Source organism: Taeniopygia guttata, chromosome 4 (genome assembly GCF_048771995.1).
Source record: "Taeniopygia guttata chromosome 4, bTaeGut7.mat, whole genome shotgun sequence".
NCBI lineage: Eukaryota > Metazoa > Chordata > Aves > Passeriformes > Estrildidae > Taeniopygia > Taeniopygia guttata.
This window is the reverse complement of record NC_133028.1, coordinates 28,203,120-28,222,299: the sequence shown is the minus strand read 5'-3', so window position 1 is coordinate 28,222,299 and position 19,180 is coordinate 28,203,120. Positions and strand designations below refer to the sequence as shown.

Here is a 19,180-nt window from a genome sequence, read left to right as displayed (position 1 = left end):
TTAGCCTTTTAAGTGGTACAAGAAGCAGAAGAACACAGGAGGTCTCTGTGATTTGAGAACATTCTGTTGGTGCATGTGCACTTGGTACTTACTGTGGGACTTGCTTGTGCTGCAGATCACACATTGATTCAGACCTTTCTGTTCCTTTTAGAGACTGTTGCTGAACTTTGAACAGATCTTCTGATTTAATTTCATCCAAAAGGAATCCCCTTCACATGCAGAAAAACTGCCCCACAGTGTGAGCCAACATGGAGTAAGTGGGGAATTGAGGGATTGCTGCACTCTACTGCTCTGAGCTATGTCACTGTTGTAGACACCTTTTAGCTAATATTTTATCATTTGCTGATTTTGTATACCTCAAGATGAAGTTCATTTCACTCAGTAGGCTTGAAAACACCTAGGTTATACAACTATTCATAAATGCACTCATCCTTTCCTTGCAGGATCTTAATCCTTTATCACTGGTGCACCAATTAAAACAGAAAACCAATTTATTTTGACCTTTTGACTAAAGAAAAAATTTAGAATTAAGGAAAAAATGCTTAAGAAATGCCAGTATTCTTCAGGATCTATCAGAAGCCTTTCTTCTCCTTTGGGTAAATTAGTTTGTTGAAGAGCCACCACTTCACTCTAATTTCTTTTTCACCTTCGGCAAGTCTCAAAGGAAATTTTAAGTAAGAGTCCTTTCACTGCTGTTTGCCTTCTTAAAAAACACTGCTTTTATTTTGAATTATTTTCCTTCTAATCTAACTTTCAAGAATTTTGTCCTTTTGTGACCAATCTCAACTACATTACCACTTAATCTTCCCATTCACTCTTCATTCTCTGTTAATTGGAGCCAAATGGAAAGCAGTGCCTATCCACCCTTATTACTCCTCAAGAAAGCATTTCAGGAGCTTCCTCTTCATCCTGTTTCCTGTTGTATTCATAAAAGACGTTAGCCAATAACCTTTATTATCACTGAAGTCTGTGCTCTGGTTTACTCTTCACAGATACATTATCTAATTGATCCTTCTGATCTTCGAGGGAAATCTCAAAGTGGTAATGTTATTTGAGGTTTGTTTTGTTTTGTTTTAAGTTTGTACATGGCCTTTGCAGTCACTTAGCAGTTTTTTCTCCTTTTTGGTCTGAACATCAAAACAAGTGGATTCATCCATGCTCCCTTTCTGTTCTTCCTCAACAAGATGCACTACGTGAATTTGAATTCTTCAAACTCTTTCTCTCTTTATATTGTTATATTACTACTATCATTACAAATCAGCTGTATGAGGTAATGATCAGGTGGCTGGTGAATCTGAAATCCAGTCTAACTCATGATTCTTGGTGTAAGTGACCTATAGCTTCTGTTCTGCTAGCATTGAGATGGGTTCTACACTTGCTGTTGGGGATTGGACCATTTGCTTCTTTAATCTGCTGCTTTGGAGAGTGTCCATTTCAACCTCCATGTCTGGCATTCCTGCTTTCCTTTCCAGTTGATCAATCACTTTTTCACTGGAATTCCTCATGCCTAATATTACTGATATCCTTTTGTATCATATGGGCTTCTCTGTTTTACCACTTTGTTTATAGGTCTTTTGCTAGTTTCCTAAAGGGAACATTCAAAGACACTTTCTTTCCTGATTTCTACTTTTGGAAGATATAGGTCTGTGTTCCCTGATTTCAGCACAGAACCTGAACTGAAGAATTTCCCTCCACAGCTCCTTTGTGGGCATGACAGCAGGTTGCTGCTCTGTGTCCAGCCTGCACCCTCAGAGCTGTAGGCTGAAAATGATCTGATGACAAAGGTGATTCTCATGCTGGGCTTTTAAGGGCGTGAATTGTGCTAATAAACTTTTTTCCAAAGTCCCTTCTCCAATCTGTCCCCAAAGTTTCCCTGTTATGAAAGTCAGTAAGCCATTGAAGTGTTGATTCACAAATGCTTATCTTCCATTGTGCTTCTGTGATCAGTTTAGACACGTCGTAGGAAATTTATATCTGAGAACACACTATCATCCCTCAAAATGATGCAGTACATCTTTTTTGTCATGTTTTCATGTGAAAATATCCCGTTTACAAGGCTTCTCCCCTTTGCCAACATAACTGATAACTTTTTAATGATTTTTTCCATGCTGAGCTATATGCAAAGAAATTAGGTAGGTCCTTTTTCCATTGCAGTTTTAATGCTCCCTAGAAAACTGAAGGTTAGTATTTTTACTCCCTTTGCACTGCAGAGAAGGAGCTGAAAGCTATCATTTAGGAGATGAGTATTCTATTGAGCAGGCTGTTAGATAAAAGAGCAGCTATTTTTAAACAACTTCGTGGCATTTCTTACACTTCCATTTTCTTTGCCCTGATAGCACAAGATGGATCTCTGCCACAAGCTACTTTGCTCTTTGTCCCATTTATTTTATTGAGTGTATGAATGGAGCAAGGTTTTGTTTAGTGTAAGATGTGTAGAAGTTCATTTGAAAAGCATGCAATGTTTTTACTGTAATACTAAGTAACTGTCTAAACTTAGATAATATTAAAGCTGCAGTGTTATATAGTCACACTTCTTGAATCGTAAAATTGTTTGATAAAAAACTTTTCCCCCATGTGAAAATAATCATTTTGCATTTTGACATTAATAGGTTTCTTAAACTGGACTGCTTTGAAAATGTTTTCTGTAATGCTACAATGTGATCAAGGAAACCGTGTAATAGGTCCTACTTAATGATATTTGTTTTACTGTAAGAAAAGCACACTTTGCTAAATAACAGTGCCAGTCCAGGGAACTACTGAAGGATGTTCTTGGCTGTGGGTGCTTCAGTAACTCCAGGGTATGGCTCATGAAGTCTTTATAAAAAATACAGAGTCAAAGTATAGCAAAATATTTCGGAAGGTACACGTGCTTTAATATAAGAAAGTAAAAAATTAGAATCAAATTTCTTTGGATGCTGAAATCTAAATCAGGGAACATTTTAAATCTAGGACTCAGATCTGCAGATGAAAGTCCAAGCTTGTGAAACTTGTCTTAAAATGGCTCTCAGTCTTTTGTGAGGGAGCAGCATGGATTTTAATATTAAAAACTTATTTTGGGACAAAGAATGTTGGTATTAAAGATTTGGAAGGCAAATTCAGTTTTTTCCTTTAAGTTTTTTATTACTTGTATTAACTAGATTGCTCTAATGATTGCTCTTTTCTAGATAACAATTTGATTCTATTATAGCAATAGACTAGTTATCATGTACTAAGGAGCTTAAAAAAAGTTGTCCCTTTCACAGACAGGGTATGTACTCTAATAAGTACATAAAAATCTAGCCAGTTTGTGGAATCCAATATCTAAATTCATTTATTCTGATGACAACATCTGATTTGTAGCATATCATCAATCAGAATAATATTGCAGAAATACCAGACATGCTGAAATCAACAAGTGAGATAATTTTTCTCTGCTTAGCCAGGGTAAGTGTTCACAAGCTGTTCTTGTTCTGGCTTTTTAATTCTATTTAGACATGGGAGATAAAGGCAGACTAGGAGCAATGTGAAGCGTTAAGATGCAAAATAATATACAAAGAAAATGAACTGTGATTATTTATTTAGTCTAAGCAATTATGTATCTGAAGGGCAAACAAAAGTAATTGCATTATAGCACTGGAGTTTCAGGCTATGTATGAAGAAAATTCTTTTAAAGATAGAGGCAATATAGTAACTTGCCTAAAGAAGATGCAGAATCTGCCTTTAAGGGAAAGAACAAGAGAAAAGCAAATCATTATGTCTGTAGTAGCTAAGGTAGAGCTGACTTATATTGTAAGAGAATAATATTCTTCACAGAACCTCTCCACTATGCCCACAGCTCAATTCAAGACATGTTTTATTAGTTTTCAATAGGTATAAATGCTGCCAGAATAGTTACTAATGCTTGTTTAGCACTTGTTTTTTCTGCTGCCCCAGTTAGAGATTAAGCGTCACAAGAGCTGAGATTTTGATTGTGCCAGGGCAAAGTGCAAACATGAAAAGCACAAAACACATAATTGCATTAACACAAGCAGTTTCCTGCATGTGACTGACAACCCAAATAATATTTTTACTTCTCAAAATCTAGACAAAACTGCATTAGTTCATTGTATTTCACTAGAATACACAATAAGGGTAGGTCCTAAAACTTATTTGTAGAAATTCCTAGAAAAATGTCCAACCCACTTCTCTATTTTAATTATCATATGTGTACACAACAAACCAATGGGACTGTATTTTTTTTTTTCTTATAGGTAAAAATTTTTACAGGTTTATCGACAATGTTGACTGCTTCTGTACAGAGCATATTTGTTGTCCTCTTATATCAGTTTTTAATTTTTCTTTCTGAAGTCAGGCAATCACTTACTTAAAAAATAAAAGAATAATGTGTGATTAAATTTTCAGGCTGACTAAATTATCTTAAAATTCTGCGCTGAAATTACAACCAGGACTCAAGCACAGGGAAGTGGATTAAATAAACTGCAATTTATGTGGACAAATCAAACACACCCACACTCAATACTGCAGCCTCCTGCACAGCTTGTTTTCACCAGGACCCAAAGGTCCTTTTCCACAAAGCTGCTTTCCAGTAGGTCAATCCCCAGCCTGTGCTGGTACATGGGGTGGCTCCTCCCCAGGGCAGGACCCTGAACTTGCCTTCACTGAATTTCCTCTCTGCCCATGTCTCCAGCCTGTCAAGGCCCTTCTGAAGGGCTGCACAGCACTCTGGGGTATTGGCTGCTCCTCCCAGCTTGGTTTCATCAACAAACTTGCTGAGGAGGCGTCTGCCCCTTTATTCAAGTCATTGATGAATAAGTTAAACAACTCCAATATTGAATCATGGGGGACACCACAAGTGTCAGGCTTTCAACCAGAACCTGTGTCACTGATAGTGACTCTCTGTGGTCAGCCAGTTCTCAATCCACCTCAGTGTCTGCTCATCCAGACTTCACTTCCTGAGTTTGCCTACAAGAATATTGTGAGAGAATAGTGTCAAAAGCCTTGCTGAAGTCAAGGTAGACAATATGCACTGCTGTCCCCTCGTCCCTCCAGGTAGTTTTTTCTTTGTAGAAGACATCAAACCATTTACCATTAGTGAATCCATGCTCCTGATCACCTTCTTGTCACCTACATGGATAGAGATGATTTCCAGAATGAGACACTCCATCAGCTTTCGAGGGATTGAGATCGTCTGACTGGCCAGTAATTCTTTAGGTCCTTTTTCTTGCTCTCTTTGAAGACTGGGGTGACAATTGCTTTCTTTCAGTTCTTAGGTACCTCTTCTGGCTGCCACAACCTTTCAAAGACAATAGTGAACAGCCTCACAATGGTGATATTAAAGGACACATCTATGTTTGAATGAAAAATAGCATAACTCCCCTTATGATGCAATGAAATCAAAAATTTAAAAATGAAATGGGGGTTTCATCTTATTGCCATGATAGGTATATATTTTATATAAATATAGGTAGTTTATGATTGAAGAACCACACTTTCAAAAACCATTCTAAAGTAGCACGTATTCAAGGAATTTTAATTCTAGTTAGTTTGGATAGTAGTCTGACTTTTCTTTATTTTTAATGTTTTTAATTTTTTTTCCTTAGTTTTTCTCTTTAAACATTGCTGCACTGTACTACAGTAATTTCTTCCCTGATATCTACATAGTGTCAGCATTGTAGATGCTATCTATTATTGTCAGCAGATGGATACAGGCAGGTGTTTCCATCAATCCAGATTTTTGCCATTCTAGTGAATAGCTTGCTATCATTTTACCTTTATTTTTGGCTGTTGAAGTTCAGTTATCTTTCCTAGTAATCCAGGAAAATACTCTGGTTTTGTTGCTTATACTACTACCCATTTTGTTTATGCAAGACTGCTGCCTTCAGTTTTTACTTCAGTTGCACATCCATAATCACATCCAAGCACCATTTTTCTCCAAATAGATTTATTTTTCCAGCTCTGTTTATTAAATCCAGTTTTTTGCATGTTTGAATACAATAAAAATAATTTCCTTTGTCATCTTCCTTCCAATCTTTTGTGTGCATCTTCCATTTTATCAACAATATAGCTGCTAATATATTTTATCTTCCTAACCATCCCCAGTGCTGTCCCTTTACATTACCTACTTTTTTGTGCTATCCTATCAAGTTCAGTATTCTTTTTCCATCTCCTCATAATTCACTGCTGCTACATTGGTTCAGTCACCTTTCTCCTGATATCATACCCTATTTTTTTTTTTTTAATTTGGCATGGCATGTTTGTAGGCTTAGATGTTTCATCTGTGCTTTTTCATACCAGTGCATCCACATCATCCAAATTCCATTTCATATTCATCTTGTGCTATGATGCCTACAAGGTAACAGACATTGAATGCTTATTAATTTATAGGATATCTGATGTAGGCACTTTGTTTAAACCCTACTTTTCTATTATTATCACTTTCCCCCTCCCTGTTTTGTGTAATGATTCCTTCTTCAGAATGTGAGCTTTTGAAGACAGTTTGGGCTGAAATATATACTCAGAAAACTTGCAGGATATCACATCTAACATCAGAACTTTTGAAAACCTCGAATATTATTTGATAAGAATGAATTCCTGACCCAACAACTGCTTGTAAAGTAAAAGCTGTAAAGTACTGAAACACGTATTTGGTGTATGTTGTTATTATTAAGGAGGTCAGAAGAAATACCATGCAAACTTGAAATACAAAAAACTATTTATTAAAGTTTTAGTCAGTCCAGAATAACCAACACTTCCATTTGCTTTTCACTGTGCTACTGCATGTAAGTTCATGATCCAAAGAAACAAGCCTGCATTTTAGTTAGCAGAGTTCTTTACTGCCTTCCCACTGCCCACTTCATGAGATGCATGAAAAATCACTGGAGGATTTATCACAGCACTGTTCTCACCTTACATGAGAGTTTTCATTCCTGGAGCATCATACCTTCCAACTTCTTTTCTCCAGACCAAGGAATTTTGAATTCTGTGGTATTACGCAGGAATTGCAGATGTTTTATGCACTTTAATGTCTTTCATATAGCAGTGTTATTGATACATTTGCAGAATTTTGTAACATTAAAGGTCTGGGTTTGATCTCATGCAAGGAGATGTTATTTCATCTGGGTGGAGTGAGTTTATAAGATATAGTTACTGACATACAATATGTTATTTCTAATTGAAATATTCCACAGCTTGGCTTCAAAACTGCCCATTTAGTAGTTTCTGCTGCCCTTCTAAGCCAGCCAAGTGAATCCTGTCCTAGGTCTCCAGTTGTTGTCATCTATGTCACAGAGGTCTGGCTCTATTTTGTAGATACCTAAGCTTGTTCTTGCACACTTCTGGTTTGTCAGCAATTTGTGTAGAATTCCTTATCCTCTTCTTTTTTTTTTAGAATGTCTTAGTGCTTAAACTAATAACAGTAAAAAAGAAAGATGGAAAAACAAGAGAAAGACTAATAAAAGAAAGAAAGCACACCACCACATATTCCATTAGATAGCAATATGTGTAGTCCAGGACTAGTTGTAGTAGTTTAGGTTGTAGATAGGCTACTGCAGCTTGTAGTTTTAGCCAGCTTCCTGACTTGTTGAGGAGTATTTATAGTTCTTGAGAAGTATTCATAGCATATACTTTATATTTGTAGTTATCATAAAACATGCTGCTGTAAGAGTTTATTGGGCAGAAATTCTACAGGCTGTATAAGTAATACACCCATGTTTAATTCTCAGCACATTGTGAAGAAATAACTTAATCTTTTGAAAGCTCATCATGCCTGTTTAAAGACAGTGTGAATTAAGCTCTAGTTTTCTTATATACCATTTACAGAATCATCGAAGAACATAAATATCTGCCTGTTTATAAGCAGGTCAAAGCTTGAAAAAATTCTGAATGTCAGTGTTGTTGTTTGCCTCCAGGAATATTTTTCTGGGGAGTTATTTTATGTTCTGATTCAAATTTATACTCTCATTATCACAGATTTATAGTAAGCATAGTTTAGGACTTCATTGACTTTAATGTAGTGTTCAAAGTCAGTAAAACTCTTCCTTAGGTTGCTGCAGTTTTAAGACAACAGCATAAACTAAATGCTTGGTGTACATATTTTAATACCTTCTTATTTGAATTTCTTCTTTTAATAACTGAAATTTTATGTACTCTAAGAATAAAATATTTATAGTGATGTTTGATTTTTTTACAATCTCTATAAGATATGTTTATAGATTTTAAGGGGTTGTTTTTCTTCATGTCTGAGGGAAAAGAACAACGTAAGTGAGGCAGGATCAGTGTGGGTTTGTTTCATATCTAAATGAGAAACATGGGAAGTTGTACATGTTGTCTGAGAAACCTAAACTTTATAGAGTTTATTTGGGAAACAAGCAGAAGGACCTTCCTCTGATTAATCTTTTTAATTTTAATAAATTTTTAACCCAAGTTGTGTTAGATCTGAAAACCCTTGAAATTATCTCTTTAACAGCATAGTTTTAACCAAATGAAACAAGAAACTCCTCTTATTCCAATACCTGTTTAAACTTGATGGAGGGGTTATTGATGAAAAAAACATACTGAGAAGTAATTCTTTTAATGGGGTCATCTTCATTAAACATGTTGTAATAGTACACATCTGATTATTTTCTGTATTTTACTATTCAGACTTATTTCGTGTCGGTCATTACACACTTCAGGAATTGTCTGGAAGATTATTGTGTTTATCAAGGAATTGAAGTTGCAGTCACCCTATTCCAGTTTAATAACACCTTTTGTGACTTAGGCTCAAGAATGTAGTGTCTGTCTTTTTGTGTTGAATCATGTAATTTTACTGAATCTAGAGTGCTTCTGTCTGTGCAGAGCCTGTCTGCATTCAATCGTTGGATTCTGCTGAAGGAGTAAAGAATGACTACCTAGAAAGATCACTCAGAAAAATGAAAGTCTTTATGGACACAGTAGGCTCTATGAATACTTTGTTTCTGAGACCCTGGCAGTTTAATCTTGCTGTACAATTTAACCTCCTACTGCTGAAAATAAACAGAGAAAATATGATAAGTATCAAAAAATAGTGAACAAATTGATTTTGTGCTTTAGATCTCTGTCAGTAACAAAAGAACAGTACCACCATATGAAGCTACTGAAAGTATTTTGAAAATTAATTAATAGTTGTGAGGAACTATATAACTTTAGTAATAAACACTTATGTGAACAGAAGTCTAGAAGAATATTGACAGTACTGTCTTCACAGCAGAGTTTTAACAGAGTACAACAAATGCAAAGAAAATAATGACGTGAAAGCAAAATAGTGAGTAGCTCCTGATTGAGGTTTGCGTTATTTGGAATAATAGGCTTATTCCAACCCTATGTGGAATAAGCTGAGATTCAGGAGGGTAAATATCAAATATAAATACATAATTTTATCCTAAATGTGCTTGCAAGATACAGCAGATGGAAGTTCTTAGGCAACTTTAATTTCAGCATTTCTAGTTTTCTGAAAGCTTGATTTTACATTTTTGGGTATTTTGTGTTTATTTTTTTTCTCCTTTTCCCTCCTTCCCTTTTTTTCTTGTAAATATATTTTATGTGTGTCAGTCACAAACATTCCACAGAAGCAGGTAAAACAAAATATTGAATTTGCCTTTTCAGTTAGAAAACATGTTTATAACCAAATCAATAAATAAAAAAAATACCTAATTCTTGTTAAAAATTTATTCACTGACAAAAACTCGAGCGTGCTTGTTGTATTTTCCCAGGTTATCCTTTCCTATTAAAATTTTATATTCTATTACTATAGGATTGAGCAAATCCAGACTTACTTTTTCTTAAAGATTACACATTCCATAACAAGCTCTAATTTCTTTATTCCTTTTCAAAAACAGGTATCACTGTTTCATTTTGCACTTTTTGTTAGAAAGCCCACAAATACCTGAAATTTTCCATGTGAAAATATTTGTATAAACATTACTTGACTTAAGATAAATACTTTAACATATATAATCACATTCTTAAGAAGCATTATTTGATAATTCAGCTATAGCAGTCGAGGACTAATACCCAGCTGTTAACCCAGTAGGCAGAGGTTATTTGCCTCACAGTTCAGGCAGCAGAGAAAAAGTGCAAGTTCTCATTGTTCCAGTACACTAGAGTCAACAATGGTGTTGAAATATGTAATTAGCAATTAGTTTAAATGTGCTTATTTTGCACTTAAGTGGATCAAGTTAAACTCCACTGGCTGTACAGTGAAAAATTACTCTTCTGTAAGGAATAGAGTAAGATTCTCAGGGTAAAAAATCTTGAATTTCTACTGCTGTGCAAAATCATTTTTTTTCTTGAGTATAAAACATGTTTCATTGTTTTCTCTCCTCTAAGAGTCCAGCTGAAGCCTTATAATGCCACTTTTCTGTGCCTACATTTTATTAAGCATTGAATTATGTGGTTTACTAGTTTCATCCAGAGTTTTACAATGGCACTTTTCCTATTCTGATAAATAAACACAATCAAAATAGCATTTTTGAAGTTGTTCATCTGCAATAGGCTCTTAGTAGTGATGAGCAACTACTAAAAATTATTTTCTTTCTTCCTACATGATATTATCCTATGCATTTTAATCACCAGGAAAAACAAAAAGGCTGGATTGAAATGGCTTTAGTGTAAAAAAATATTGCATATATATAGAGAGAAAATGAACTAGTTTTTTTAATTGAGTAATTGTAAAATTCAAAATCTACTTTCACCCTACACATGGAATAATGATGATCCACAGTTGTACTTTGGCATTAGGTTCATCCATGAAATAAAGTATGCAGGTCACCATCAAGTTAAATACTTCAGCCCTAGGTGAAGCTCTGGCTATAAATGTGCCCCTCTACCTCCTGCCCAAGATCATGAGAGCAGCTGGGGACAGGGGGACAGCACTCATTATTTTTAGTGGTTAAGCCAACTACTGTCTTCTTTTTAGGTTGTTCTGGATAAGGTTATTTCCTAAAGTGAATATATATATATATTATTGATTGTAGGATGGAATGGGAAATTTGAGAGTCACTAAAAAAGGAATACGACTTGAAGGAATATCTGAATTTCTACTTCCACTATATGTGAGAGAAATCCATTCCCGAAAGGTAGGTATTTTTCATCTTTATTTCTTAATTTGCAGCTAAAATAAATTTATCTCTTCAGTCTCAAACTACAAGGTTTAACTCTTGCACCTCTTAGATTAGCAATCAGTAGAGGTTTGCTTTGAGAATATCTTAACAGTGAAAGCTTCCTTCATATCAATTTTTTTTTCTGAAACCTTGATTACTTTTTAAAAGAAATGTTTTATCATAAAAAAGGAGATTCAAAGCATGTATATTTTATACTTCAAAGGACCTCAACACTAGGAATGGAACATTTGACTCTCATTTGGTCTAAAGTCCAGAAAAACAAGAGTGATGATAAGTTCAAAATTCAGTGAAATAAGGAATAGTTTTGTTCTTTTTATCGCTAGCTATCATTATTTGTTTTTATTTTTTTTTTTTTTTTACTTTTAATTTTTGTTTGGGTTTATTTTACTTATTAGATAGAGGAAATCCTGCTGGACTGTGTAACGTCTCTAGGATTTAATTTTTCAAAGCAAACTCTTTAAAATGTTGAAATGAAATTATCATATAGCATTATGTTATTACAGAGAAAAAAGGAAAAGCAAGAAATTCTTAACTATGAAATTCAGTTAGGTCATTTTAACTCTTTTGTTTTTATTCAGTTACACTGTCTATATTAACATTGTCAATTAATTTAAAAAAATATTGAAATGCTCGAAAAATCATTTTTTACTGTGAGAGTGATTACCTATGATCTGAGTAGAATATTATACTGGCTTTCAGTCAATCATCTGAAAGGAATTTTAGTGTGCATACTGCAACATTTGACAGGAATCATAAGTATGTTGACCCTAAATTCCTTTGTGGAAAATTTTGTCTGTTGAAATCTGTCTTGAAAAGTCTGAGTACATTCGTAAATGAGATGACAATTTCCCATTTCTCTTAATTAATTTGCTCTTGTGATAATAAATCCTTGAGATAGTCTCTTCATCCTCTTGTTCTGTAAAGCTAAGATCTTTCAATGCTTGATAAAGTAGCAGTATTGACCTAGGTAATGAAAACTTTTATAATATTTAAATAACTTTGCAGGGAGCATATTTTTCATTCAAGGCTGCAGAACATTACTTATGATGCGTGCATATTTTCCATTTCTTTTCAGTGAGTGGACAGTGTGATTTGGAATATTTTCTTGCCCAGTGCTTCATACTGCAGAACATTGGTTCTATTAAAAAGAAGATGGAAACTTTTGTTTCAAGTGATAGTAATGAGACTTCAGTAGGGTCCTAATTTAATTTAACTGCTAACAAATTTCAGGAAAAAAAATGCATTTCATGCATATTTAATGCATAATTATTGTAAAGGAGAGGATGGAGACTCTACCAGATACCCAACATAAGGTTCTAATAGTCCTGTGAGGCTCAAGAAAAAATTACACTTGTCAGTAAATATTCTCAAGCCACCAGAAAATAAAGTTGATCATTTACTGGACAAAATAATTCAAGTAAAATATTTTTTGAGTTCGAGGTCTACTTATATGTATTAACTTTAAGGCACTTGTCACCTGGGTAAACAGGAAGTATTTAGACCGGCTTTGTTCTCATCTTGCAGGACTTTTGAACTACATTCACTTTCCAGTCTTATGCCATCTTGCTCAGTAGTTGTGCTAAAGTTCAGCAACTTCTGTATGCAAATAGGAATGCCACGAGGGAAAGAAGAAAGAAACCTCTGGAGCTGTATCCAGCTTAGCAGTAGAGTTTTGTTATGTCTCTGCAGGGTTATTCTACAGCATTATGGCATCTGCATGTGACATGAGCTGTTTTGGCACTTAAAGTGGCCACAGTACTGTTGAAATCTAAAAGTAAGCTAGGTTTTCTGAGCCCTCATCACAGTCAGTAGTAACCAAGTCAATACTGATAGTAGATTCTGAGCAGCTATCCTGCTCACCAGCTATTAGTGTTTGCTTTGGGTAATTCAGACAGCAATGCTTTTGTCTGCCTTTATAATGATTTAGGTTTGATGTATACCGGAGCTAAATTATTCTGTGAAATCAACAACTCATTGCTTATCTTCTAGAAGGAGAGCTAATGCTTTAAGCCCACATTCATTCCCATATGAAAGAAGACATCTGTTAAAGTGACATTTTTGATTAACTCCTCGATAACTTATTCAGCAGTAACTTTGCAGGACCGGCATATTTCCTCTGCACTGCAGACCATGGTTTGTGGAATGGCCTCTGAGGGAGCTCCTTGGAGGCTCTCAGGAGCTCTGAGTAGGTCAGACCTTCACTCTCCTCCCACTGCAGCACAGGGCAGAGTGGGGTGGGAAGGTCAGAGCTGTTAGCAGTGAGGTACAGCAGCAGCTGTGCTGTGCTATGACTAGGAGGCATTATTGGAATTCTTGAACATTTGCTGGTGCTACCTTTTAGTAAGCTTGATCTGAAAGTGATAATAGTTTATTGAGGGGGAAGCATTTACCTCTGATAGTGAATTGCTACTGATAAGAGTGCCCAGCAGTCTGTTGAGTAGGTAGGCAGAGCTGAGCTCTCTGCTGCTGCAGTTTAAGGGTGAGAGTGGCTAGATTTGCTAGTGTAAAGCTCACATATAAGCACATGATGACCACTTGCCTGCTGTAGACCTGGATGACCAAATTTATGTAGTGTTAAATGCAGACTAAAACTGCCTTTATCAAGAGAATGGTATTGAACTTTGTATATACAAGTTGAAATACTGCCTTTTATCTTGTGGTTGCTTCCTTGAGACCCTGAATATTCAAAGCAAATGCTAAAATACTTAAATCTAAGTCAGTTGAAAAAAAATATATGTGAATTCTTAAAAACAAAAGAAAACTTCTAGTGACATTTACTTCTGACAGTACAAAACTTTGTTTCCAAAGGTAGTAGTGAAAAAGCCAGGTCTTGACTAAAATGAATATTTTCTTTTGTGTAGAAGTTGTGTAAATGAGAAGGCTACTCAAAGTGTGCTGTTCCCCTTGCCCTGCTCCTCTTTGCCCTTTGCTTTGCCCTTTTTACCGTACATAGTTAGTGGTGTCTGCAGAACTATGGGTTCCTACCCCCAGTTCTATTTTCACAGAGAAGAAACTTCTATATTTTCATCAAATGGCTTCTCTGCATGTCAGAATTTTAAATGATGCATCAGACCCTGGGCAGGTAAGGGCTCATTTGATCCTGAATTGATATCTTTATAACCCCAAAACCAGGGCATGTGTACCCTATGAAATGAACCTTACGGAGAATTACATTTTGGCTATGAATAGTCTAGCTATATACTTTTGATCAAATTGCTAGCCTGAAACAAGCAAGTTTTGTCCAGACAATGTTATATTTCCCATGTTTATATAATTTGCATTGATATTATGCAAACTTTATTATTTTAGTGTATTTTTAATTTGATGTATGAAATCAAATAACACATAATGCAACATCCTGAATTATTTCAATATTTCAGTTCTTCTGAATTAAATGTTTTCGTTATCATGTTACTGCATCCATACTGCTGCACTTCAGAATTGAAACAATCAAAGTACAGTCTTATTAGTATGTCATATAACAATAAAAGTGGTTCATGATGTTTTCTTGACAATGTATTCCTGGGTTTATCAAACTTTTTAATTTCACATACAGTTTTTAAGGGCAGAAAAAAAATCCAGTCTTCTCTTTGTTAAATTGTTTCCATTACATAAAAAGAAGTAACCCATTGTCCCTTAAAGTAGAGGGGATTACTTTGAGCTTTTTTTTTTTCCACAATTAATAATCTTAAAAAGGTATTCTCTGAAATTAGAACACGGAATATAGTAATTCAGTTAATAGTCTTTGGGAGAATGTCAAGAAAACAAGAAATAGTGAATATATATGAACTTCTTACTGAACATGAGAAACTCTGAAAACTTCGTGTTTATCTTGTATTTTAAAATATGTGATTCTATATGAATTAAGAAATTGTAGGTGGAGTTCAAAGCAAGATTTCTTTCAGGTAGTTTTTTTGTCTAGATTTTTACTCAAGAGACTGAATAGCTTTGTAAGTATTTAGAGAGCTTTATTTTACATTGTTTTATTTCCAAACCTGGATCAATCTTGACAAAAGCAAATCTTCAGTATATTTCTTTTATCACTGTTTCTCTGACTCTATAATAATCAAGATCAAATTAGCCTTTGCTAATTTCAGCAAAATTATTACATATAGTTAGGTTTATGTTTGGGCCTTATGTGCCTTTGTGACAACCTTGAATTCTTTTTCTGAGACAATGGCTTTGTTCTCTCAGATCGAGTTATAAGGATGCAGCATAGGAGATCACATCAAAAACCTTGAACGTACACTCTTCTTGTTCATGGAGACAGGCTTCTCTTTTTGAAAGACCAGAAGTCAGTGCTCCTTGCCTTTACTAATTCCATGCTCATTTTGTCCCAGCTGACTTTTTTTCAGAGGCCTCTCCCACATAATCTTGCTAGAAACTGATGTGAGACTGACTGGGATATAATTTCCAATGTCTTCCCTCCTTGCAAGATGCTCATACTCTCTTGTAAGGGCCTGGCAGGATGGGGGTTTTGTTGAATTTGGGGTTGGGTAGGAGGAGCATGTTCTCCCACATTCCACTCAGACATTGTCCCAAAATTTCAAGACCAGATTTGCTATAAATACCCTCTTTTCTGCTCTGTCAGATACCCCTATGCCATGCAGTCAAAACTAGTTCAAGAATCATGCACTCCTACCACTACTGAGGAATATAGGCATCAGAGAAACTCCATTTAAAAGATGTCATTGCATTTTTATTTTTTTTTTTTGTAATATCAAAAAAATCACAAAGGTACTCAAAAAATCTGCTGCTGTTATTGCACAGGATGAAATGCAATACTTGTTTCTGTAGTGGCATGTCACAATCCACTCAGATAAAACTTGAAATGCTTCCCAGTTAATTTTTCTGATACCTGCTCTTCAAACCTTGCCCTTTGGGATCACTCACCTGTCACTAAAGATAAAGTCACTATTATGGCATTGTCCTGGTTTTGAGAACTAGGACAGTCATAAAGGACTCTTAAGTTAATTTGGCTCTCAACACCATGTCATTTCAATAGTGTCACTTTTATTGGTATGAAAAAGATGTAAGGGTTTCTTAATCACAAGCTTTGCCAAAGGACAAGTCACTCCTATATTTGTTGGTGGTCTCTGGAGGGACTACCACTCTGAAATTGTGTTGGTTGTGCTCACGCTTTGCTGACAGCTGATAAGAACTTCCATGATTCATGATTTTGTTCTTGATTTGCTATACTTCAATGGAATCTGTCTGGGGATCATTCAGTTGAACAACTTTATCTTTTGAACTTGGCTTTTTCATGTCAGTCTCTACTCCTGTTATTATTGGTGAGACTTGCTGCTAAGTTAAGGAGATCTCTGCTTTTTACACTGCAAAATCTGAGTTAATATTACCCAAGCCTTTTTCTTTGGTTGATTATTGTTCATTAATCAGGTCATGAGAGGCCTATATCCACCCAATTTTATACAAGCCTGAGGAGCTGAATTTTATTTGGAAACACTTCTTCAGGGGGATGTGGGAAAGTTCTTGAAGTTGGAACTGTTTTTTCTGGGGTTGGTTGTTGTTTTTAGCCTCAATTGCATTTTCAGTTTTCAAAGTACTTCCTTCATGTAATACATCTGTGTACTTCAGGGAAAAATTTCAATGGAACCATGTTACATCTCAGTTTGATGTTCATAATGTTTTGTATCTAATTCTCATGTAAAGTGTATTCAGTTTGAGCTGGTTTAACTGTATTGATATCTTACGCTGAGGAATGACCTTTTATTTCCTGAACAACTTTGAAATAGTTTAGTTGCAGTTTACGCAATTAAAAAAATACTAAAAGTTAAAAAAATTAATATTTCCATAGGAAATCTGATCCAACACAATAAAGTAAAAGCAGATTACCTGCAAATTACTTGAAAAGAGGAAAAATCTCCGTCTTTATATATTTGTGTATGAATTTGTTTATATTTGTTTTTGGAGAACATTTATCCTTTATATGACATTTTATAATCTTGAAGAACGCCTTAGTTTTGCTCCTCTGTATAAACTTTAGGACTATGGATGCACAGGTAAAACTAAGAGGCAAAAAGGTGGGTCATTGTGGCAGAAAAATATCCACAGAAGACATTAAGCACAAATGAAATACATTAATATAATTTTAGCTCCTGAAAATACTGTTAGTTTTCTAGCCATGACTTGAGGGCTGCTGAGATAATTTAAAATGTTTTAAATTAAAAAAATAAATTTTACCCATTATACATAGAATTTTTTTAATCTTGAAATAAAACAGAATTGTTACAATCTTCTTTGTCAGTTTTGCTTTCAGAATACTTTTTGTCTTGCGTGATACCTTTCACTTTAAAAACATTTGTATTGAAATCATATAAAGTAGTCAAGTCATTCAGAATCTACAAAAATAAATATCAATAAAATTCCCCAAACCTAAAGACTGCTTGTTACAGATCAGAGGTGAGAAGTTCTGAACCAATTTTGGTTTTGATGACATCTGTGACAAAGCCATAGAAGCTTACTCCTAGAGTTTCATGAGGCAGTTTAGAAAAAAGAATTCTTCTACTTATTTTTAATTTGTCAGATATGTATTGTGTTGGAACCAGGGTTGTTGGGTGGAGGTTTTTTTTTTTCTATTAGTATTCTCAATATTTCTATACTCTGCCAGGAAGAATAGAAGTCCCTGAGCAAAGAAAGAAAATTGCCTTCTAACTGTTAAGAAATACTTTACATTTTGGGACACCACACACAATATGGTGTCTGACATCACAATAGAGAAAATTAATGGATTATGTTTATGATGAAAAATAATGAAAAATTAATCTCATCTTGACTAGCTGGAGTGAAATTCAAAATATAAGTTATAGAATAATTATCATGACAGTGCCTTATTAGGACACCATTACTCTCTTAAATGGAAAAATCTGCTTGTTCCTCCACAGCTTCTGGCAGCCAGTACGAGCAAATATAATGATTTCATTTAAAATATTGTCCCTTTCGCATTTGAAATTAGCTTTGTATTTTCTTCCTTTCAGAGAGAACTAAGTTGAATTTTACTACTTCATAATAAGCAACATTTTTTGTATGAAGACATATGTATATGACCTGCTTGGTCAGTCTTGAGAGCTGGAGTTTTTTATTCCAGATAGCAAGCATGCTTTTTGGTTTTATCATAATAAATATGTCATGTTATAACCACAAGTTTCAGAAACAACTTGTATCCAAAAATGAAATTTTCTTCTTTGAAAATGTCTTTACTTTCACAAGATGCCTTTACAATCACAAGAGTAATTTTTGGGGTGTTTTTACCATTCCCTGAAGGAGTTCCCTGACCATCTGTTGTTGTGACTTAAACTTCCATCTCTTTTATATAGTTCTGAAATCCCTCCCTCAGTGACTAAAACATAATGGTTTTTTGTAGTGTCAGATCAAGTTCTCGGGAGCCAGCTGAACTTCCATCAGTTTTAGAAAGCAATATGGCCGCAACATTTCCTGTAGTGGGGAAGAATGAAGTTAAAATAAGATAAAGAAGGTAAAGAGATGTAAGTGCTACAAGCATTTTAATGAAATAGTACAATTTACTAAAACATTTTAAAATAAAAAATTATCATTTTTCTTTTTCCCTTTTTAGGCAGTGTGAGAAATAAGTGTTACTATTTTTTTTTTGCTTATAGATATTCAATACATGGGTAATTACATTCATCCTTAAAAACAGGCATGTAGAACAATAATTCTCCTTAGATGCAGAATTTCATCATCTCATGGATTAAATTCTTGAATCTTTGCTAACACTGTTACTGCAAAGCAGCTGGAAATTTATTATTTGAGGAAATGAAATGGAAGCATTGATTATACCATAACAATGACTGTATTTTGACACTGGCTTCCATCCAAGAGTGATAAGTAATTCTAACATTAGTTGAAAGCCTTGTTGACTTGAAGAGCATTCTCAGGAAATAATTCCACAAAACCAAACAATTTATATTCTTTTCATTACCAAGTGTATGATGAGTCACTTCCTTTAATCTCAAGCTATTATATTATGTTAAAATTTCAAATAAAAAATTACCTAACTTCTCATCTTTATCAAGTTATACAAAGTT

At 34.6% G+C, this 19,180-nt stretch overlaps 1 protein-coding gene across 14 annotated transcripts in view; it reads left to right on the top strand.

Annotated features, from left to right (window-relative positions):
* The window catches only part of SGCZ (sarcoglycan zeta), a 393,854-nt gene that overhangs the window by 274,940 nt on the left and 99,734 nt on the right, over window positions 1-19,180 (top strand). For 13 of the 14 annotated variants that reach the window (XM_072928218.1, XM_072928219.1, XM_030271149.4 and 10 more), the window contains one exon: window positions 10,971-11,072. The exons of the other annotated variant lie outside the window; for it this stretch is intronic. In XM_072928218.1, the coding sequence (XP_072784319.1) occupies window positions 10,971-11,072 (102 nt within the window). The remainder of the gene's footprint in view (window positions 1-10,970; window positions 11,073-19,180) is intronic. 14 annotated transcript variants of the gene reach the window in all.